General features: G+C 41.2%; 1 protein-coding gene across 3 annotated transcripts in view; it reads left to right on the top strand.

Annotated features, from left to right (window-relative positions):
* PAIP1 (poly(A) binding protein interacting protein 1) overlaps positions 1 to 22,982 on the top strand; it is a 28,998-nt gene extending 6,016 nt beyond the window's left edge. For all 3 annotated transcript variants that reach the window (XM_037038525.1, XM_037038524.1, XM_037038526.1), the window contains exons 3-11: positions 1,836 to 2,021; positions 5,848 to 5,960; positions 9,340 to 9,451; positions 10,815 to 10,940; positions 14,517 to 14,623; positions 15,086 to 15,203; positions 15,939 to 15,993; positions 19,634 to 19,727; positions 21,843 to 22,982. In XM_037038525.1, the coding sequence (XP_036894420.1) occupies positions 1,836 to 2,021; positions 5,848 to 5,960; positions 9,340 to 9,451; positions 10,815 to 10,940; positions 14,517 to 14,623; positions 15,086 to 15,203; positions 15,939 to 15,993; positions 19,634 to 19,727; positions 21,843 to 21,936 (1,005 nt within the window). In that variant the 3' untranslated portion in view covers positions 21,937 to 22,982. The remainder of the gene's footprint in view (positions 1 to 1,835; positions 2,022 to 5,847; positions 5,961 to 9,339; positions 9,452 to 10,814; positions 10,941 to 14,516; positions 14,624 to 15,085; positions 15,204 to 15,938; positions 15,994 to 19,633; positions 19,728 to 21,842) is intronic.
* Positions 22,983 to 24,233: the final 1,251 nt, after the last annotated feature.

The following is a 24,233-nucleotide window of genomic DNA, read 5'->3' as shown; positions in this document are numbered from 1 at the left end:
CATGCCCCCCCATCACGGACTATCGGGTCCATGGAGGAGGACTTTGTGTCCTGTGTTTGTGGCCTGACAGTACTCCCGGCACGGAGAGCAGCCCACGCCCAAAAGGTTCCGAATGAGTAACGTGCCTGCTGGTGCCGTAGATGAGCTAATCAGTAATCAGTTAGAGTATCGTCCCAGGTACCAAGCAGTAGTTTCTTGTCATTCTGCTTTTTACGCCACAGCCCTTTTAGGCGTGACAGCAAGGCAGTGCCATTCAGCGTGTGTTTCAGTCTTTAACTGGAAGTTAAACATTTATTGGTTGAGCACTTAGTGCCTCACTTTGTGCTAGGCACCGGTCCGGGTGAATTTACTCATTAACTCTCTTGACTGATGAACTCATTTAGTGGCAATCCTCAGTCACACATCTGTGTGTGATTCATGAATTTGAGTTGTATCAACATTAATTAAATTAATGTCGCTTAACTTGGAGTCAGTTGTGTGTGTGTATGTGTGTGAGATCAAACATCTGGTGTGTGGGTTTGCCTGCTTTTCTCAGTGAACACTAGCATGACTTAGGGACGTGAGTCTGCTAGGGTTCCTTGGTGCCTCATGGCATGTTACATATCAGCTTAGTGTCTAGAGGTAAATAAAAATTACACGTCAGGGCCTCGGAGTGGTGGTCACCACCACTGGAGAAACAGTTTTCTGGATCAGTCTTTCCACCAAGATTGTCCATCTCCAGAAGGGAGCTTTCTTTTCCTAAGGGGAATTTTGACCAAAAGGTGTGTTTTTTTTCCTTTGTGCACTCTCTGACTTAGAACATAACCCTTTCTGTAGTCATAGTTCTAATTCTTTCATATTGGTTTCTCATTTGACTCCTTTTGGAAAGGGGTAAATTTCAGCAAGCAGCGTGGCTACTGTTGGAGCGTGACTGTTAGTACACTCCAGGAGGCTTCAGGTGGGGTCCAGATGTTGAGACTGTAAGCTGGTGTTCTCATCTGCTACCTTTTGCAATGCTCATCTGCTCGGCCTCTTGCCGTTAGTTAAAACGTTGGGAACTTCCCAAGGTGACTGGTAGATATATTCGTTGGAAACTACTGCTTTCAAGGTTGGCCTGAAACCTGGATATGGGACTGTACACTGTGATGAAATTTTATAGCCACTTAACTATGTATTTCCCTTTCCTTGGGGATTAACAGATAGATGACAAACTTACTTTTTCCGGTTGGAAGTTGTCAAATACCTACCTGAGAATGGAGAGCAGTATAGTGAGTCCTCCTGGCCTGGTCAGTTCGCTCCATGTAGCCCTTCTCAGTTCTGTATCCGTGGTCCCTCCTCCCCTCCCAGTGCAAATCCTGGGTCTTACTGTATCCATAAATAGATTAAAATTGTACTTTTGATATTGGTATTATAGTAAAACATTGGTTTAAATTTGATTTCTCAGCCATCTTGCAAATCCGTCAGGGATGAGAAGACAATTCCCTACCCAACTAGATGGAGCTCTCTGTTATAACATTTTTGGCCATTGGACAAGGAAGAAGGATAGTTCACTGGACTTAATTTTATTGAAGAAAATAACACATTTTATCATATGAAGGATTCTTTAAAAAATTATTTGTGGGCCCTGACCTGGTAGCTCGGTTGACTAGAGCATTATCGCAATACGCCAAGGTTGTAGGTTTGATCCCTTGTCAGGGCACATACAGGAATCAACCAATGAATGCATCGATAAGTTGGAAATACTTTCCTATCAGTTAAAAGAAAATAATTTGTGCTAGAGACATCTCAACTTAAGCTGCCTCGTGTTTGTTTTAACCAATTGCATGGATTAAAACTTTCTCTTTTTAACTTTGTAGGACTCCTATGAGGATGGTTGTGAGGATTATCCCACTCTGTCAGAATACGTTCAGGATTTTTTGAATCATCTTACAGAGCAGCCTGGCAGTTTTGAAACCGACATTGAACAGTTTGCAGAGACCCTAAATAGCTGGGTTACAACTGAGGATGCTTTGCAAGAACTTGTGGAACTGATCTATCAACAGGTAGGTTGGCTGATAGCACGTAGCACGCGATGGCCATCAGGTAGGCTCCTTGAAGCCCAAGGATGGCAGCTGCTCCTTGAGGAGGGAGGACAAGTTCATGTTCACCTGCCTGCACACTCATTAACTCTTTGTGGTTCACGGGAGCTTTTAAGTTTGTGTTGTAGAAAACTCCTGTGGGCAGGGACCCAGGGCGGGAGCCAGGCTGCCGATTCACTGTGTGGCCCAGGCTCTGCTCCGCAGGCATCATACCTTCCCCGTCTCTCTTCTATAGGGCCTGAAATTAACAACACATTGAAAAGACCAGTCTTTTCTCCTAGATGTTGAATAATACAGCATTACTGCAGTAGGGCAGAAAAAAGATGGGAGAATTTTCTTGCCTTATACTAGAGTCCTTTAAAAATAAAAATCCAAATCACAGAGCACCCTGTCTTGTTTTAACATTGCTGCTTGTGTATAAAATTTTCAACAATTTACACCTTAATTCCTTGAAAATCTAATGCCTAGATTGTTTTTTCATGCAGTTTCGTTTTGATCCTAGCATACTATCCCTGATACATTACTGCTATTTTAAGATGGGAAAATCAATAACCCTGGATTTTTTTTTTACCCTGGATTTTTTTAGACAGTAAGGTCATGTGAGACTGACCAGAACAAGTAGGAAATGAACATAAATAGAGCCTTTAGTATTCTTTGAGTCACTGTAAGTGAGCAACTCAAACTTGGAATTTGGTGAGCGGTTGTGAGAGCAGGCAGGTTGATGTGTTTGCCACCTCATGTCTCATTGGACTACATTTCCGGTTCGTTCTGGGTTGTTACTGGGCCCCAGTATGTTGCAGCCCAGCAGTGTCCAACCCTTTTCCTCTCCTGGCACACGTGAAGTAGTCACTAAAATGCTGTAGCACACCAAAAAATAGGTTTTGTTGATGTGACCCCCCCCAAAAAAATAGGTATAACTTTGATTCATTCACACCAGATGGCTGTTGTCATTTTTTTTGACAGTCTGAGGGAAAAGAGGTCATTGCCCCTGACTAAATAGTGGGGTATTGCGTGGTTTAAAATTTCCCACACCGCGCTGGTTCAAAGTCGTCCTGGCCAGTTCTTCAGGTTTCCGGAAATGCCTGAGATTTTAGGAACGTAGAGCCGCTCTGTTTGCCCTCGTACCCACTTTCCACCCCTAAGTGGATTGAAAAGAATGTGAGGTGAGGAAGTGGAAGACTTATGCTACTTCTTAAACTTTTCCTGGTTTCTCTTCTATCGAGTTCCAGCCGTTGACGAGGCCGCCCGGCCACAGTTCTTCAGGGCAAAAGGGCTGTGAACTGACAAACCACAGTGGCTGTGCTGATCTCCAAGCCAGTTCTTCAAACATGTACTCAGTATCAAGTTTTAACATCCTGTGGTCAGTGAGGCACAGGTTTACCAACAGTTCTTGAATTTCTTTCTCTTTTTTTTAAAAAGATTTTATTTATTTTTAGAGAGAGTAGAAGGGAGAAAGAAGGAAAGGTAGAGAACCATCAGTGTGTGAGAGAAAGAAACATCAGTGGATTGCTTCTCAGCCTGCAACCGAGGCATGTGCCCTAACCGGGAATTGAACCAGCAACCTTCTGGTTCACAGGCCGGGAGGCAGTGCTCAATCCACTGAGACACACCAGCCAGAGGTGAACAGTTTTTAAATTTCATTGAGGGAATTAACTCGGAGCAACTGACAAAGGAAGACCTATTGTGGGGAAAAAAAGAAAATGACATTAAATATCCTCAACTTTGATTCCTCCCCAAATACCAGTAAAATGGCAATACAGGGTTTTTGAAGGCCAAAAGCCCACAAAGACTGGGTTGGGGAAAAAGAGATGGAAATCCCAGTTTGGAGACTGGAATGCAGGAGGGATGCATGTTAATGGGCTTGGCAAATCTAAATAAGCTGAATTCCAAACCAGTGGGGATAGCTGAGAATCTCCCTGGTTTATGATGCAGAATTTCAAAAAGACTCTAGGATCTAAAGGAATAAGGCAAAAACATTGCAAGAAAATCTAAAAAAAATTGGACCCTCTAGATAATGTTTGTACCAAGTAGCCAGTTTGAAGTTTTACTGTAACTGTTCTTGAGAAGGTATAAAGCGGGCACTCCAGCAAAACAAAGGAGCTAAGCCAAGGATGACGCCATGGGGGCTAGGAAATGGGGCGTTTTATGGAAGTGTGTGTCATCCAGGTGACGGCGACAGGCAGTCCCGAGCTGGTGGCCATGAGCACAGCCTTCCAGGAGCCAGTCTCACTGGGATGGGGCGGATGCCTCGGAAAGGTTCCCTGGTGAGGTGAGCACAAGGGCTAAGAAATGTACAAACTAGTGAGTTCAGGAATAAATCAGTGAGAAGTGTACAGAAAACAAAGTACTAGGGAAAAAACTGGGGTCTAGGTAAAACAGTTGTACACAAAAGCTGTAAATGGAAACACAAAATTAGTAAGTCAAATTGTGATATTACCATATTGGTAGATGCAAGGATGGGAAAACAGTGGAATGGTGTGAGGTTGAGCGGGGTGAGAACTAAATGCTCGTCTTCCATGGTGGGAAACTGGTAGGAAGTAGTGTCTCAACTGGAAGATCACAGCTCACACAGGGGTTAAAACCTCTGACCTGCCAGAATTGAAAGTGGTTGTCCGCGGGAGTCCAGGCAAGCTGTGGTCAGGGAGCAGGCACCTGCAGGACCGAGCCTTGTAGAACTTCTTGACTTTACGTTGTGTGTGGTAATTTTTTGAGTAAACCAGAAACAGGCAGTGCCAATAATGAGAAGAGTGTAATTTTTAATTTCAAGTCTTTTGTGGGATCAGATACACATTCATGATGTCAGGAGGAGCCAGTCTTCCTTGAGAAATATTTAGGGTCCTGGACGAGCAAGGCAATATTAGAAATGAAACGATCCAATAATTACCAAGTACTCACATCAGTGATGCTGAACGCTCAACACGTAGTCGATGCATCTACTCCTTCCCCAGTGGTTGCGCAACATTGCTCTTATGCCTGTTTTACATATATCTTAACAGTGAAGTGAGACGACATTTCCAGGGTCACCACGGCCAGTGACCAGACCAACACAGGGTCAAAAGGGCATCAGGCCATTTGTGAGATCTAGACTGTGGTTAACTACCTTTGTGGCCTGGGCCAGTCCCTTTGCTTCTTAATGCGTATTGTCTTTGCCTAACATTTTGTAGTGAACTCTGTTCTCTGCTATTTAAAAACTATAATGAAAGTTAAACTTCTTGAGCACTGCTTTGGCAATATCATAGTCTTGATATGTAGTGTTTTCTCACTGTCTTATTTTCTTCAAATGGCTTATTTGTTTTAATTTTCTCTTTACCCCTAGTGTTTTTGGAGTGTTCTTTAGGTACGACTCTCTCGCATCAGGTCCCATTAATCACCTCTTTAGGAATCAAGAAACAGAAGCTCAGGGAGGTTTAGTGAAGTCCAGTCACAAAGCACAGGCCTGGGAATCCCTTTCTGGATGACCAGACGCCAGAGGCGGTGCCTGCTGCTAGTGAGAAACGTCACAGATCATTGGTTTGGCAGATACTTTGATTCATAGTTGGCACTGTGCGGCTGGGTACATGTACGTATTTTGTGCAAAAATGGGTTAGTAGAAAGAGATAAGTGTCTATGTGTTTTTTGGTAACTTCAGGTAAATGATGGGGAGAACTTACCTTAAACCCTTTTCTTTGTACTTGTTCTGGTTCTTGGTATAAGTTTGAGGGAGTAGAAATGGTTTTTTCCTCTCTGAAATGTTGCTGTTTGCATTTATGACAATGCATCTGTATCACACAAAACTTTTTCTTTTTGAAAGGCTACATCTATTCCAAATTTCTCCTACATGGGAGCTCGCCTGTGCAATTACCTGACCCATCATCTGACAATTAGCTCACAGAGTTGCACCTTCCGCCAATTGCTGCTTCGAAGGTCAGTGTGAATGTACGAAATTAAAGGAAAGCTACTTTTAAAGGAGCTAGAATTTGACTATTCCTTTTTTCCAAAGTCTGTACGGCATAAAAAGTTGCGGGGAAAAAGAGAACAGACCCTGCTTAGTGTGGTGTTGAAGGTCACAGTTGTGTGTCTGTACCAGTCTTTTTCTGCAGTGGTCTCTGCCTTTGGGTCTGTGCTTAGGATAGCCTTTCCTTTCCCAGGTTCTGAAAAAGGGTCACACATGTATTTCTTTGTACTTTCACACTTGGGGTTTGAGCAAGGATCTGATCTATTTATTGCCGTGTGTGACCAGTTTTTCCCAGACCACTTTTTTGAATGATCCATTTCCCTATTGATTTGAAATGCTTGCTGCCTGTATCACACTATATCCTTCTACTTGGGTTTTGATGCTGGACTTCCATTATTTTCCATTCATCACTTATTTTATTACCATACTGTTTAAAAGTACAGTTAGTTGTTTTCTTTTTAAAATATTTTATTTATTTTTAGAGGGAGAGAAAGAAACATCAATGTGTGGTCGCTTCTCATACGCCCCCTGTTGGGGACCTGGTCTGAAATCCAGGCACGTGCCCTGACTGGGAATTGAACCGGCAACCCTTTGGTTCACAGTCTGGCGCTCAACCCACTAAATCACACCAGCCAGGGGTAGAAAGTACATTAGTTTTTTAAAAGATACTTTTAATGGTTGCAAAATCATTTCATTGTGTGGTTAAGCTGCACTGGAACAGGATAAAGATTCCAGAAGTCACTTCAGAGACACTTGAAAATCAAGCTTTAGATGAAGGTGGTGCTTCAGACACACAGGCACGATATACACTGTGAAGCTGACACAGCTGCTGGCTAGTCCTTCAGGGGAAAGCAGAGCAAAGATGGGCTCCTGTCCCTTCACACCAAAGTATATTTAGATGTATGGAAAGGTTTGAGTAAAAGTGAAACAGTAAATAGTAGGAGGAAAACTGGCAAACAAAAATCTTAGATTGGTAAAGTCCTTTTAAGTAAGATATGATACCCATCTTTGCCTTAAAGCAAAGATGAAACTGTTTTACACATACAGTGTAATATCTTGGGAAGTCATAAAATTTATATGAACTAAAGTGAAAATAGGAAAATATATAATACATGGTAATGAGTTCATTTATTTAATATGAAAAGAGAGGCCTCTTAGGAATGAGTAAGAAAAAGACCAGTATTTTAATAGAAATATTTGGAATGGCTCTGAATAGGTACAGTTTGGAAAAATATAAATGACAAAGTTTAAAAAGATAACTAACCTTCCCTCTAATTAAAGAGCCACAAATTAAAGCTTCTGGAACGATGTGAGAGTGGGCACTTCTCGGCGCGGATGGCAGAAAGGCTCTCGTACCCTCTCAGGGCTGCCTACCCCGCTGTGCCCTGGCATGGACCAAGCCCCTGCCCCCACTCGGAGAAATTCTCATGTAGTGGACTTAGCTAGAGCCTGGCTTGGTTTTCAGAGCTTCCCGAGTGAGTGTACCCCTGGGTGAGAACCCCTCTTCCGACTCTCTTCGTCTTTGCCCACATGTGCTTCTGTAGTGCTGATACCGTCAAAGGTGTTCACACAGAAAAATGCTCATCATATAACGAGAGAAGCAGGACATAATCTAGTACCTAACTTAGAAATATATACACACTTGAAACAGACAGAAGTTACCTTCACAGCAGTTATCTCTGGCTTGCAGTGACTTTGTTCTTTATTTTTCTCTGTTTTAACCTTTCTGAAATAAGCGTGTTTTTATAATTGAAACTCTATAGCTTGAAAAGGTTTAGGTTCTTTCCTTTCACCTAGATAATAATGTACATGAGTAGGAATTTGCTTTTGCACATACATTCTACCTGTCTTAATGTAAAATAGTTATAATAGCATTTATAAAACAAAAGGTCGTTTCATCAAAGATTTTACCTGCAGTCATAAAAGAAAGGACAGAAAAAGGAGAGCAGCCACAAGGCGCTTGGATAACTGAATTGGCGTTATTTAACTGAGTCTTTCCATTATTAAACGTAGTGTTCTATTTAGAGATATACCACCTTTTTCCTGATGAGGAATTACTACATATGAGTAGGTGATGAACACCTCTGTATGTCATGAACTAGGTAATGAACACCTCTGTGTCTGACTCGTACAGGAGATGTACTCATTTAATAGAACATGTAAGCATTGCACTCAGCCACAGAGCCGCACAGGAAGCTGTCTTAGGGTTTATTTGTAGTTGATTCATAAACTGGCCCAAGGACAGTTCTTGGTCAAGGAGTGCCTTTTTTTTCTTTTGACAAAAAATGGCAACCTAAACTGGTCCTTCATAAATGAAAGCCAGTCTCCATAAGCTCCTCCTTTGGTATTTAAAAGAACTTTTATACAATTCAATTTTATAAAGATCAATTTATAAAACACATGACTTTCCCGCTTCTCAACACCTTAATAATGAAGATTTAAAAAAAACATTTAACACTAAAATGATAAACAGTTTAAAAGTCCATTTTAAAAATTGGAATTAGCAGTCGCTGACACCATTGTTCACTGACACAGGCAGTGATGGGCTTGCTGTGATGGTTTTTATGTATTTTATCCTTGCCCGAGGACTTGCTTGCTGCCTTTAGAGAGAGAGGAAAGGAGGGAGAGAGACGGACCGGCTGCCCTGACTGGGGTCCGAACCCGTGACCTTTTCGGTCTGTGTGTCCATACTCTGACCAGCTGAACCCCACTGATCAGGGATTGTTGTGATGATTTTGGAAATCCTGTAGGAACTGTGGCCATAAAGCTCTAAGAAGACAGCTCCGTTTTGTTACGATGTAAGGCAAATGGACCAAGTTTGGGAAAATAAGTTCTTTGACTCTTTCAGCCTCTATTAGAAATAGAGACCAAATTAATTGCTTTCTGTGTGTCTACTCAGTTGGGGGTTTTTCACCTTATTTCTCCTCCTCTGATTTATATCATGGAAATTAACAAGGATAATGGGCTTACTAAGATCTATTTCAAAGTTAATACAATCAGAAAGAGCGGACTGTTTTACAAATACAGCTTGGTTTCTTAAAATCAGTGCCAGTATATATGAACCTCATAAAACTTAACGCTGTTTAAACTTACTACACCTTGGTCTGAGGGGCTTATTTTCTACTATTCTTACAAGTTTCTTAAAACAAGGTGTCTTAGTATGAAAAGATGATGCACAGTCTGGCCTCTGTGATAGACAGTCACACTTTTTGTCATAGAAAGGCTGGGTGTTGGCACATTAACTCGTCTCTGTGTTGCTTGTGGATGACCAAACTGGCAAATGGTCATCTTGTTTGACTATGTACAAAACAAAGCCATGTGAGATTATAAAAGATTTATCTTTATTAGATGTCGGAGTGAATATGAACTTAAAGATCAAGCTGCAAAGGGGGATGAAGCAACTCGAAAACGATTCCATGCATTTGTGCTCTTTCTGGGAGAACTTTATCTTAACCTGGAGGTGAGGAGACATTTTCTTTTGCTAAGTACTTTTAAGAACAGTGGGGTCTCAGGAAGGAATCTGTGTTTACACTGCACTCCTACAGCATTAGGAGTGGAATGGGAGAGAAAACAATGCTTCAGTGCCCACTTGTGGTGGCGTCTGGACTCCAAGGGAACGTTAGTGTTCCTGCTCGTGGGCGAGGTGCTGGGAGGTGGTTTGAAAGTCTTCACGTCCTTGTGCAAAGCCTTGGTGTTCAGTGCATGTTTAAGCTTTTGAAATGTAGACGTTCATGCTTTTTTGAATTCATGCATCAGGAACATCACATAGTAGGCTGACATTCAGACGGTGGCTGAAGAGCAGCTCGACCTACAGAATACAAGGCTTTGAGAGAGGGTGGAGAGAGACTAGAGTTTCTGGGATTTTCTACCTAATTCGCCCAGATTGGTTCTTGGTCCTGTTACATATTGGTCTTCCACATAAAATGCATTTGTACCAAGTACACAGCTAAACTTGTTTGCACATTGGTGGTTTACTTGAACATGTGCTTGTTAACAGAATACTGAAGTGTTGGATATTACTTTGTAATGGATTTGTGTGTGATTTATGTTTTGACGAGTCTCAGATACAGTTTGTCTTTTTAAACTGTGAACTGAGGACTTAGTACCATAAACACCACTGAAAAGACACATGAATCCACTACCAAATAAATGTGCCAGTGCATCTAAAGGTCTGTGTCCAATCTAGGGCCTAATTGACTACCGCTTCTTATTGACTACAAGGGGCTTATTTTATAAAACTTCCTGCCTTAATCTTTTTCAGTTAATTCCGTAAGCCAGAATAAGAGCATAATCTAAAGTATACCTTGAACATACGGCCACTTTAAGGATGCCTCTGTGTTCCTCTTTGGAAGCACCGGTGCTCTGTGTGGGGTGGTGGGTACGGGGGACTGTAGACAGTGGACAGCCCAGGCATGGCCCTGGAACCTGAAATTGTTCCATCTGGAGAGCCGAGACAAGTAAACCATCATCGTGCAAAATCAGAGTATTTTAAACAGTTATAAACAGCAGAGAAAAATTGTGCATTCCCCAAAAAGGTGGTAGCTTAATAAACTGGAGGTGCTTCATGAAGCAGTGACATTCAAAGAGACTTACATTATCTGGACTGTATGTTATGTGTGATAGATGAAAAATTTTACCTATAGTTTACTAGTCTTGTTAGAAACATAGTTACGTGGAAGGTAAGTAATTTTGTGAAGATACCAGTGTGTGTTCCTATGACGTCTGTATTGTTTTAACACTTTGTCAGACCAACACTTTGTCAGACTATTTATATATCGTGTTATGTTTTGGTATACTTGCTTACTTTTCTTTTGTCCCAAAAGATCAAAGGAACAAATGGACAGGTTCAAAGAGCAGATATTCTTCAGGCTGGTCTGCGGGAGCTACTGAATGCCCTCTTTTCTAACCCTGTGGATGATAACTTAATTTGTGCAGTAAAATTACTGAAGGTAGGTTTTCCTTTCTTTCCTTAAAGTGTAATTGTTCTACTCCTTTCATGTATAATTTGGAGAAAGTATTACTACTTTAAGTTAAATGTTGACATTTTACTTTCTTCTCTGATGTCATATTGGAAAGCAGTGTATACTTACATAGTGTAAGAGCAGAGTTTAGAAGTGGCAAGTGCAGATCCTTCGCCCTCCTCTTTGCTGTAGGTGAGCTCTCGTGAGTATAGCCTTGCCGCACTGGGACTTGTTTTTTACCACCCACCGAAGATCTTAGGTCTTCGTGTGGCATCGGTTTACTTTCTGTGGTAGCTCCCAGTATTCATTGTTGACACGCACACTGTTTATCCATTCTGTCCTCTAGCCGTTGGGTGTTTTCAGTTTGGTTATTTCTCTGTAGCAATGTCAATCATCATGTCTTTATGTGTGGTTATTTATGAAGGTTAAATTCCTGCATGTAGGTTTGGTGGATCAGAGAGTGTGTATACCCTAATTTGATGAGTACACATGTTCCTTGACTTAGGATGATGGGGTTACATCCTGCTAAGTCCATTGTAAGCTGAAAATATTGTGAGTTGAAGATGTATTTAATACATATAACCTACCAAATAGCAGAGCTTTAGCCAAGCCTACCCTGAATGTGCTCAGAACACTTGTGTTAGGTATGTTGGGCAGAATCATGTAACGCACAGAAACACAGCAGGCTCCATTTCTCGCCCCCGTGATTAAGAACCTGCCCGGGAGGTGCAGCTCTCGCCACTGTCCAGCATCCTGCCAGAGGATCATACCGCATACTGCCAGCCTGGGGAAAGACCGAATTCAAAGTAGTTTCTACTGGATGCTTACTGGTTTTGAACCATTGCAAAGTTTATAAAAACTGGAAGTCTAGCCTGGCTGGTGTAGCTCAGTGGAGCACGGGCCTGTGAACCAAAGGATCACGGTTCGATTCCCAGTCAGGGCACATGCCTGGGTTGCAGGCCAGGTCCCCAAAGAGGGACACGTGAGAGGCAACCACACATTGATGTTTCTCTCTCTCTCTCTCATTCTCCTTCCCTTCCCCTCTCTCTAAAAAAAATAATAAAATCTTGAAAAAAAATTTTAAGTCTAACATAAGTTGGGGGCCTTCTGTAATGCCGAATTTCTCTTCCAAACACTCAAGTGGAGGGTATGCCCACCAGCAGTGAGTGTACCTCTTTCCAGCCACACCCTTCGCAGTGGTGGGTGCAGTCAGTCCTGGGCTTGCTTCTGTTGCAGGTGATGAGTGAAAATGGAAATCTCATTTCAACTTGCATTTTCCTGATCACTAGTGAAGTTGAGAATTTCTTCATGTTTATTACACATATGTTTAGTTTCTGTGTGTTACTTGTTTATATCCTTAACTCATTTCTTTCCTGAAGTTTTTGTTTTAATTGAAAGCTTCAGTATTCATTGCACCCTGCATGTATCAGAAAGTGACATATTGGACTTCCAGCCAAGATGGAGGCATAGGTAGACACCATGTGCCCCCTTGCACACGCAAAAGAAGGACAACAACAAATTTAAAAACAAAAAACCAGAACTAACAGAAAATCGAACTCTATGGAAGTCTGACAACCAAGGAGTAAAAGAAGAAACATTTATCCAGACCAGTAGGAAGGGTGAAGTCAGGCAGCCAGGTGAAGAGGACTCTTGGCATGGTGGCAGCTGGCGGACCCAGCAAGGCAGCAGATTGCAGACTGGGCGGTCCCACATTCATGCACAGTGGGGAGCAAGACAAACCTACAACCCAGGGCTCCAGCGCTAGAGACAAAGCCTCAAACCACTGATTGAAAACATCTGTTGGGGTTGAGGCCGCGGTGGGAGGAACTCCCAGCCTCAGGAGAGTTCCTTGGAGACACCCACAGGGTCCCAGAACATACACAAGCCCACTCACCTGGGAATCAGCATCCGAAGGGCCCATTTTGCTTGTAGGTAGCGGGGGCAGTGACCGAAAGCCAGCAAAGAGCAGAGCAAGTGGCATTGTTCCCTCTCAGACCCCTGCCCCAGGTACAGCGATGTGGGTTGCCCTGCTCTGGTGAATACCTAAGGCTCCGCCCCTTACTGGTAACAGGCATGCTGAGACCAAAAAAAAAAAAAGGCCCAAATGAAAGAACACTTCAGAGCTCCATAAAAAATACAATTAAGCAACTACAAGATAGCCAACCTGTCAGATACATGGTTCAAAATACTGGTTATCAGGATGCTCCAGAAATCACTAGGTACTTCCACAGCATAAAAAAGACCTAGGCAGCAATGAAGGTCGCATTTTGTGAAATAAAGAAAAATCTACAGGGTACCAACAGTGACGGGAAGGAAACCTGGACTCAAATCAATGATTTGGAGCAGAAGGAAGAAAGAAACATTCATCCAGAACAGGATGAAGAAACAAGAATTTTTTTAAAATGAGAGGCTTAGGAACCTCCAGGATATCTTGAAAGGTTCCAACATCCAAGTCTTAGGGGCGCCAAAAGGAGAAGAGGAAGAGTGACAAATTGAAAACTTATTTGAATAAATGAAGGAGAACTTCCCCAATCTGGCAAAGAAAATAGACTTCCAGGAAGTCCAGGAAGCTCAGAGAGTCCCAAAGAAGTTGGATCCAAGGAGAAACACACCAAGACACATCATAATTAAGTTACCCAGGATTAAAGATGTGAGAATCTTAAAAGCAGCAAGAGAAAAGGAGAGAGTTACCTACAAAGGAGTTCCCATTAGACTGTCAGCTGATTTCTCAAAAGAAACCTTGCAGGCAAGAAGGGACTGGAGAACAGTATTCCAAGTCATGAAAGGCAAGGACCTACACCCAAGATTGCTCTATCCAGCAAAGCTTTCATTTAGAATGGAAGGGCAGATAAAGTGCTTCTCAGAAAAGGTCAAATTAAAGGAGTTCACCACCACCCAGTCCTTATTATATGAAATGTTAAAGGGACTTATCTAAGAAAAAGGTAAAAAATGTGAACAGTAAAATGACAACAAACTCACAGCTATTAACGGAACCTAAATTAAAAAAAAAACCCTAAGCAAACGACTAGAACAGGAACAGAATCACAAAATGGAGATCTCATGGAGGGTTATCAGTGGAGGAGTGGGGGGGGCGGTACAGAGAATAAGTAGCACAAATGGTAGGTAGAAAATAGGGGGAGGGTAATAGTACAGAAAATGTAGAAGCTAAAGAACTTATATGTACAGCCCATGGACATGAATTAAAGGGGGAGAATGCAGGTGGGAGGGGGTGTGCAGGGCAGAGGGGAAAAGGGGGAAAATGAGGTAACAGCATAGTCAGTAAAATATATTAAAGTGACATACTCATTAAAATTTTATGGCCTATCTCATATACCATATGGTCACTGACAAACAAAACCTGTAATTAAAGTTCTGTGGTAGTTCCTTAATTTCTCAGTCAAGAAAAACATAGACGATATTGAGATAACTGAGTATTAGATGGTAGAGAACAAGCAATGGGAAATATATAACTTGTTTAAAGAATGTTTGCAGTGCTACTAATATACTTTTAGAACATCTATAGTTGATTGAATTCTGTATTGTACTGAAACTGCGTTTTTCCAGTTGACAGGGTCGGTTTTGGAAGACTCCTGGAAGGACAAAGGAAAGATTGATATGGTAGAAATTATTCAGAGGATTGAGAACGTGGTCCTGGATGCGCACTGCAGCAGGTAGGCGGGATAGGCGAGGCGGGCAGTACGGTTCCGGTCCTTGCTTTGTCCTGGGGGTTGTTCTTTTAATCAGCTGCACTTATCAGGACAATTGACATCGTACAGCTTGGTCTACAGAAACGTTTTCTTCAAAGGCATAATGTTTTACCTGTGGCTTCTGCTCACCTAGCCATTTTTCTTCAATAATTCAGTAAATATTTCGGTGATGGACTATTATAAGGAAGCACAGAAATGTTTGCAGGATGGCCACTGCCTTTAAGAACCATAGAGTTGGTTACATGAAACAAATTTCAAGTCTGCTTTTTAAAGTAAATTTGTGTCATTATAGGAAATGTCTAGAAAATCAAAGCATTGAATGTCCGCGTTAAGTTGACGAAGGAGTTTCAGGAGTCTGCGGTGTCTAGAGCCTGAGAACCCCTCCGGTGCACGTCCTCTAACTCCTTCTCGACCTTTTGTCCGCAGAGACGTAAAACAGATGCTCCTGAAGCTTGTGGAACTCCGATCAAGTAACTGGGGTAGAGTCCATGTAACTTCCACATACAGAGAAGCAACCCCTGAAAATGATCCGAACTACTTTATGGTACGCCAGTGTTTACTTGTTAAATTTTGCCTATTGTTTGAATTTAGTTTCAGAAATTTCTAGATGAGTCACATAAAGTTGTTCCCAAAGTGTAGTGCCTGATACCTTTCCATGGGTGTAGGATCGTGTGGCAGCCAGCAGAACAGGTAGGTGGGAGAAACATGGAGTCCTCCTGGGACAGGATGGACTAGAAAGAGCCATCCAGGGGCAGGGGACATTGGCAAGGCTTGGGCTTGGGCGACTATAGGATTCCAGGAAACAGTTTTTCCAGAGAATTCAAAACAAAGCCCTGCATCTGAAACTTTAGTTTGCGTCTTTTCATAAAGTAAAATAAGAAAATAAAAATGGTTGCCAGGCCAGTGGTGCCCTGAAACTCCCAATAAGACCAACGTGAAGCAGCTATAGAGGAATTGCTCCCACGACCCCAGTCTTGGAAATTCTTAAAGGAAAAAGTGGTGGGGAGCCGAAGGTGAAACCACATGGCACAGCACAGCAGTTCACCGTGAGTGTGACGTGTCTGGCGCAGTGTCGGAACAGGACCTTGAGACAATAAAGTCTGAAAGCCATAGACTTTCCCAGTGACACAGTGGGGCTTCTGGGAAGTCATGTTTCACTTCCTTGTGTATTGCGTTATCAGATGCACGTGAGTGACCCGGCCAGGCTTCACTGATGCTGTGCTCTTAAAAACCCGATTGTGAAATGGTTACATACTTGTATCACTCTGTTTTGTCCTAGAATGAGCCAACATTTTACACACCTGATGGTGTTCCTTTCACTGCAGCTGATCCAGGTATGCTGTCTGTCATTTTCCCAGGGGGTTTTTTTTGGTAAGATGGTAAATTACAGAAAACTGTACCTTCACCAGCACAAACCTAGCTTTTGGAAGAGTTCACATCATTCTAAAAGACAGGGTAAAGGTCTGTCTGATGTAGAAAGTCCTTCGTAGTAACCACTTGAAACCATTTTGAGTGGAACGTCTGGCTCAGTAGATAGTGTCTTGTCACTCTAACAATGAAGAATCAGAGGAATCCCTCAGTTAAATGTGACCGTTTTTATATTTCCTCTAATATTTTGTTTTTATTCTGTGAACTTTGGGGTGATTAGAATGAAAGGGAAAGATGGCTCTAATTCACTACATAGTCAGCAGCTTTCATTAATATGGGCTAATAGTTGCAGATATTAAGAATTATGGATGTCATTAATACCTGGTGGATCAAAGTTAACAAAACCTAAGTCCCTGCATGCTTCCCTTTCCAGAAGAGGGCATTTGTAGAAGCATTGCTTTAATTATGATAAATGGGGCTGCAGTGTGAGCCATGGAGAAGTTTTTTCCATTCGGTACAAACTATAACCAGCCGGTGGTCAGCATTTCCCCATGTGTTCTCTCTGGAAGGCAGACCCCGCTGCCTGCAGCACACGGAGGCAGAGAGGAGGGCTGGTTACTTAGCTTTAAATTAAGAAACACTAAAAAACACAAAAACCTCAGAAAACTGCCCTGTTATCTCATAGTCAAGATTAAACCGAGCTCATTTTGCCATATTACTGTGTGTTTCGGGCCTTTTTAAAGAAATGAAACACTATAGACAGTACTAAACCATTTCCCTTCTTATTGGTCCTTCACCCCCAAGTTCAGGCCTCCATCATTTCTCTCCTTTAGGTGATGACCATCCCTACTTTGTGTCACTGTGATGTTTCTTCACTTCGTGTCTGTAAAGTGCTGGCTTGATACACACAGTAGTTTTAACCCCAATGGTATCTTACTGTACACTGCCTTTTACAACTTATTTTTATTCAGTATTATTTTTGTTACTTATCTGTGTTGATGGCTATAGCTTCCTTTCCTTTATTTTAAATGCCAAGTAATACTCAGACTAAACCACAGTTCATAGATCCCCTGTGTGGGTGGTCGGGTGGTTCACACTTGTTCCCACAGACAGTGCTGCACACACATCTTTAAGTTCTTGTGTACCTTGTGAGGAGGTGGAATTGTCACGTTATCAGCCGTTTGTGTCGTCAACTTCACTAAATGAAGTTAAGGCTGCTTTTCAGGCAATTATACCATTTAGTTTTTACAGCATGTGAGGGTTCCTGTCTCGTCTTGGCAACACTTATTACCAGACCTAATTTTTGTCAGTCTGATTACATGAGATTGTGAAATTTTATTTTCTTACTAATAGTACTAAATTTCTTTTCATGTTTCTGTTGAACTTTTGATTTCTTCCTTTGAGAATTGCCTGTTCGTGTTCTTTGCCCATACTTCCATTGGATCACTTGTTTTCCTTGTCGATTTGTAATTCCTCGCATAGCCTAGAAAGTAATAATCCACGGTCGTTTTCCCAGTATGTGCCGTGTTCCCGTTTGCCTTAGTGTAAAGGAGCTTTGAGTTCAATGCAAACTAAATTATGTCTTCTTTGTGCTGTGTGACTTACTACCATCAAATTCCATTTTCTTCAGTATATCTTTTATTGTTTCATATTTAGCTCTTTAATCTGGCTAATTTTTATATGTGGGATACAGTAGGAGTTAAATATTTTTTCCACAGTCTGCATGTCAATAGGTGTTGAACCATCCTTCCTCTTTTAGACAAAATGTCCCTGTGTCGTATACCATGTGACTCCTCCGTAAACTCTTATTCCTCCGTCTACGTGTGTGTCTTTCTTCTCTTGGTCTGAACACCAACACCACATTCTGAATTATTCTGATCTTGCTTCTAAATCTTACAGTCTGGTGAGACAAATTTTCCTTCTTCCCTTGGGCTTCAAAGTTACTTCACCCCCTTGTGGCTCCTTGTCATCTTGGACCCGTTTTCCTCCCATTTGTCTGTCCACGCTTTCTTTATGACTGCTCTAGTATTTAAGTGCCTTTCTTCACAAGAACTTGTGCCTTGGATTGTAGGATCATCTATCCAGCGTGGGTTTTACATTTACTCCTGCTGGGAGCCACAGGTATAAGAGTGACTTGAAATAAGTTTTTATTTTCTTGTCATGGGTTTTTTGTTCGTTTTTTTTTTAACAGTAAAAATTTGAGGTGTAGGCTTATTGTTACAAATTCTCCGGGGAACCAGAGTGCTTCTACCCCCAGTCAAAACCCAGACAGACATAACCAGACTTCTTTGCCACTGAGGCTTTTACTTTTAACCTGGTTCATCTTTTGCTAGAGATACTCAGCCCTTTGAATGTCCTGGCTTTATACAGAGTGAGACGAGTGTGGGCGTGGATCCCATCTTCCTGTTTCAGTGGGCCCCAGACCTTTCTTTGGGTTTAAAATCCAAGCTCGTTTGTTACCACATGGTCAGCCAGCTTCCCAGCTGCAGAAACTGCATGTGGCTTTCAGTTCCCTTCTCATTTCTGTTGTCAGGAGACTTGTTTTTTGTGACCTCATCTGTATATTTAAGAAGCATGTTTGTCTTACTGGATACTTCAGCTATTGTTGCAGGAAGGCTTAATAGTTCAGATGGTCTCCAGATTGCCAACATTGATTGTCAAAATGCTGCTAATCCTTTAAACTGGAATTAAAGTTTTTACAGTGACTGACAGTCTTGGAAAACATGGTCTTCACCCAGTCAAATAGAATTATATTACACTCTTGAAACCTAAGGTAGCCATTGTTCACAAGAAACTAATTTTGAAGTAACAGTTTGAATGCACACAAACCCATTTTATTACTCAGTGGCAAGGACTCCATGCAGACATGCTAATCTTGTAAGAGACTCTGTAAGTGCCCAAGGCAGCTGGCAGATGGAGAGCTATACTGTCACTTGGACTGCCTAGAGAGCCCGCTACACAGCTGAAACATTTATTAGGCAGCCACCTTGCAGCTGTCTCTAAGGACAGGGAAGAAAAGGAAAAGATGCCCTGTGTGCAGAACCTTCATTAGGGCGGCGGCCTCTGATTAAGGACCATGGGTCAGTAGCTATCACCTGCCAGCCAGGTGGATGGCTCACTTTACCTCCTTGGGGAGGAGTAACAGACTGCAAGTCCGGTTATTTGAATGAAATCTCTCCTGTGGAAGGAAAACAGAAGAAGGGGGGGGGGGGGTATGTTCTTCCCCAGCAACCTGGATAACTGGTGTCTTGTCCGATGGGAAGAATCAGGAGAGAATGTGGACAGCATACACATAGGCCAGGAAACGTATTCTGGTCTATTCACAGTGGCTCTGACTTCCAACTTATATTAGAGGAAAATATATATGATTAAGATTTATGAGCATGCAGAGGGACAGAAGCAAGCCAATTAGAATATCAGTTTTATAAAAGCTGTTCTTAAAAGTATGTAATTCAGCTTGATAGGTAAACATAGCTTACTGGTATTTAAAATTTGGGTCTACTTTAATGTCTAATACGAAATAGTAAGAATAACTGGACATTTCATATGAATTTTTCAACATTTAAATTTTTCTATTTATTTATTTATTTATTTACCTTTTTGTAGATTATCAAGAGAAATATCAAGAGTTACTTGAAAGAGAAGACTTTTTTCCAGATTATGAAGAAAATGGAACAGATTTATCAGGGGCTAGTGATCCGTAAGTTCTCTAGCTACTACCTTTATTCGTGAAATTTTCTGTGGCCACAGCTTATATAGAGAATTTAGGCTAGAGAAATGTAGATAAAAGAATGTGCATTTTGATTTGATGGTATTATAATGGTATATATGTAGTACTTATTTACCAAAAATTTTTCTGATAATCATGTTGAAAACCACACAAACTATGGTTTTTAAAGCTTATGTATAGTTGATGGGAAAAACTATTAAAATGTAGTATACTCAAGCATGATTAGTTTTTATAAAATTCTATCATCGTACCTGATTTTGAAATAAGTAGCTCTAACACTGTAAGATCCTGGGCGAGGTGCTCCGTTGTAAAACTGGAAGAACACTACCCTCCTTGAGCTTTCTGAGAACTGCAGATGAGAAGACAGTGCTCTGGCCCAGAGCAACAGACTGTAATCTGAGCTGTTTCAGGATGAATTAAGCCTGAAGACAGCAGATTACTACACAAAAATGTTTGGACTGCCCTAGCTTATGTGGCTCAGTGGACTGAGTGCCAGCCTACAAACCAAAAGGTTGCTGCTTTGGGTCCAAATCAGGGTACAAGCCTGGGTCTCAGGCCACGTCCCCAGTTGGAGGTGTGTGAGAGGCAACCACACATGTATGCGTCTCTCCCTCCTTCTCCCTCCCTAACCCTCTAAAAATAAATAATTTTTTTAAAAGCTTCAAAAATAAATATATAAAAATCTTAAGATGTTTGGACTGATGGGAAGATGAAAGTTATGGTCCTATTGCCATATTTCATTTTCTTACCTGCCATTCAAGGAAATTTTTGTATTACTCACTTATCATTAGATTTAACTACATTTTTTTACGGAGGGATGAAAAGCTTGTATGGACTAGTCCCAGCTCTGTTAACAGCTTACATGAATTTGGACAAGCTGCCTCCTTTCTTCTTGAGTAGTGGGAGGAGTAAATTAAATCTGTGACTTCTGTTTTTCTTACATACCTTCTTTCACTGAGTGGGTTTTAAAAAAGAGTTGAACCACTTTTATTCTCTCTCCTATCTAGTGACATTTTAAGTTATAAGTCAGTTCGCAGTCTTCTAATATATAGTGCCATACTTATTAACTAGTTTAATAGTAAAAAGGACAGGTCTTTAAGGACCTAAGCACAAGCAGTTAGGGAAGGTCAAACCCTGCTGGGTGTACCAGTGCAAGTTCAAGTTGTTCTTGGTATTAAGACAACAGTAGTACATGCCTTTTTAAGATCACTGTGGGAATTAGTAAGGGTATATATATATTAAGGCCTTTGTGGGCACTAAACTGTGGAAAGCCTACTTTTCCATCATTGTAAACTACTGAATAGTGGAGGAAAATCTGAAATACAATACATGAATCTCGGAAGTAGCTTCTTGCTATGAAAGTCTGATTCCCAACGGATTATGACTTCCATTGTCATTGCAGAAATACCATTTGTGATGTTAAATAGACATAAAATATTAATGCATCATTAGAGGGGGATGGATGATACATCTGAAATTATGTTCTAATTTTAGTACAGGTGTGAACAAGCTAAATTTATGAAATTAATATCAGTCTTGACACCCCAAGTTTTTGATACCTAAAACCTTTAACTTTTAGATTAGGTTAAAGAATTTAACATGTCTAAAAGTACAGCAGAACCTTCAAACAGAAGGAACTCAAGCCAGTGTGAAACTCGGTGCCCTATACTAAGCACTTGTTGTTTAAGGACGGCATTTAATGTAATTCCACAGAGTGCATGCCTTGTTAGACTCAGTCTAGGAAAGTTATGTCAGGTACTTTTTGTTATGGCTTAGTGTCTTACGAAATTTTCTGCATTGAAAAATACTAAACTTACGGCCCTGGCTGGTGTAGCTCAGTGGATTGGGCACAGGCCTGTGAACCAGAGGATAGCAGTTCAATTCCCAGTCAGGGCACATGCCTGGGTTGCAAGCCAGTTCCCGGCAGGGGACACACGATACGTTGTGTGTCCTCGGCAGAGGCAACCATACATTGATATTTCTCTCCCTCTCTCCTTCCCTTCCCCTCTAAAGATAAATAAATAAAATATAAATTAAAAAAAAGAAAAGTACTAAACTTACAAGTCATGTTTGCTTTTTTCATAGGTACTTGGATGATATTGATGATGAGATGGACCCAGAGATAGAAGAAGCCTATGAAAAGTTTTGTTTGGAATCAGAGTGTAAGCGCAAACAGTAAAGTTAAAGTTGAGCGTTATCAGTTTTATAAACCAGTGTAGGCTGAGGTGATTTAGCAGAACACAGGACTGAAGGAAAATTGTGTCACTTATACCAAATTAAGGATTTTGAGTTACGTTACTAATGTATGCAACTTTAATTTTGTTTAACACTATCTGCCAAAATAAACTTTATTCCCTATAAGTTAAAATGTGTATATATATAAAATAGTTTATTATGTACAGTTAATTCCACTGTTTTGGCTGCAATAAAATCGATTTTGAAATAAATAAAATGTTGAAAGTAAATTTTGCTAGCTGGTTAGAAGCTTATCCTTTAAATTCAGCTTTTCTTGAGGGAAAAGTCTTAATCTGGAAATACACGTTACTGCAAAAATGTAGCATCCTTCTTTTTGGTTAAATATGTAGCTTTCATTAGCTTTACGTTTAGTGTCTCAGTGAACTGGGTTTCGAATATAATCAGTCATAAAAATCTCTGGCACTAAAGTCTTAGAATATGTCATTAAGTGATTTATATACCCAGATGTTGATACCAGGGGCTTTTAAAATGTCATAAAAAAGAGAACTCCCAACTAAACAACCAGGATTCTTCACTGAGGATTTATTACAATTCTAAATTGTTCAATTTTTTCACCTAACTTCAATTACTCAGAAGCCTAGGACATTATTTTGCTTTATTTATAAGGCTTTCTCATTTTTATTTGGTAGCATGAGTTGCATCGACTTTTTTACTAGAGAATTTTGCTAGACCTTTGTCACTCTGTTTCCATCTCCTTTGTAACTGATACACCTTGAGGATCACTTTTCTAATACTTTTGCTATAATGTGGTACCACCTTAGTCCTATTTTTACCTAATGTCAGAAATCTTTTCCAACTAACTACAAGTAAAACGTATGTACAAAAGGGTTGCTTGTAAATATGCATGTAAATAGTTCTGTTAATAACCCCATTTTACATTTGGTACACCTGTGTCTGCTACCACAGTTGGCTTTCTCACTTTTCTGCTTGTTTGTTCAGTCTGGATTAAAATGAGACTTTGAAAATAAATTTGAAATGTTTTTGTTTTCTCTAACTTTTTGGAATGGTATCCTGGTTTTTTAAACAATTTGTGTTGAACTTTTTTATATGACATTATAAAATTATGGTTTGAAATCAGAAACTGTACTGGTATAGAAGACAGTCTATCCATTGTCTCTTGAATAAAAATTCAGTTCAATAACTAGTTGGAAAAACTGGCAAATGTAAAACATTAAAACTTTTAGATTCTTCATTGTAAAAGAAGTATACAGGGTGGGGCAAAAGTGGGTTTACAGTTCACAGGGAAAAGACTAGGAATTAGTACATAATAATACAAGAATGAGGTTTTGTGTACTCACACTGTAAACCCGCTTCTGCCGCAACCTGTACATGCAGTTAGGGTTTTGGAACTCCCGGTAGTCAGAAGTCTTTTTTTCTAAACGGCTCCTATAACGTGGTGGCCGTGGCCGTGACCTGCGGCTCTCTAAGAGGCTGCTGATGGCCTATCTCGGGGCAAGGAAAGGGGCAGGACATGAGGCCGGGCGATGGGGGCAAGTATATGCTAAGTGAATACTTTAAACTTGTTTGCGATGTGAGTAACAGCAGTTGTCCTTGTGTCCACTAGCTCATTGCCATCTGCCCCTGCTCCTAACCGCCTCCAACATGGTCAGTGTATCTGCTAGTCACTGGTGCTGCTTAAAACACCACCCCAACTTATTCTTCGTACATAAGCATTTTATTATTCTCATGGATCCTGTGCCTCCTATCCTACAGTGAGGCCTCAGCTGGGAAAACTAAGGACTGGGGTATTGGGGTGGCTTGAACAGCTGAGGTGATGAGAAGACATCACTGGACAGAGGAGGGGTGCACGGCCAGAGGACGCAGGAAGAGCCTGCATTCAGAGGCTGTGGGCAGCATTCCCTCCACTGTGGTCTTTTGCTCCAGTTGCTGAGGCCATATTGAACAGGGCCATCAGGGAATGTGTGGCCATGTTTTAAAACTGCAACAGTACATAATTAAAGGAAAAGTTGTTCCTGTGCTACTACAATCGGACTTTAGGATTGCCGTATCTTACAGAAATATGAGTCAGTCTTAGGTCAGGATTATTCACTAGTACACGTCTGCAGAGAGGACGCAGAGTGCCATACTTATGGCAGTGAAGTGCAACTCCCGGTCTGAACCTGCTGGTCACGTCAGCACCTCAGAGCCTCTGGCTTCGTATTCTCAATGCCCTTCAGCCAAAGACTACCAGGAACACACCTGACCCTGAACATGCTGGGT

The sequence above is a fragment of the Sturnira hondurensis genome, unplaced genomic scaffold (assembly GCF_014824575.4).
Source record: "Sturnira hondurensis isolate 20B ecotype Veracruz unplaced genomic scaffold, ASM1482457v3 Scaffold0024400, whole genome shotgun sequence".
NCBI lineage: Eukaryota > Metazoa > Chordata > Mammalia > Chiroptera > Phyllostomidae > Sturnira > Sturnira hondurensis.
The sequence above is the reverse complement of the archived record's forward strand: the minus strand, read 5'-3'. Positions and strand labels throughout refer to the sequence as shown.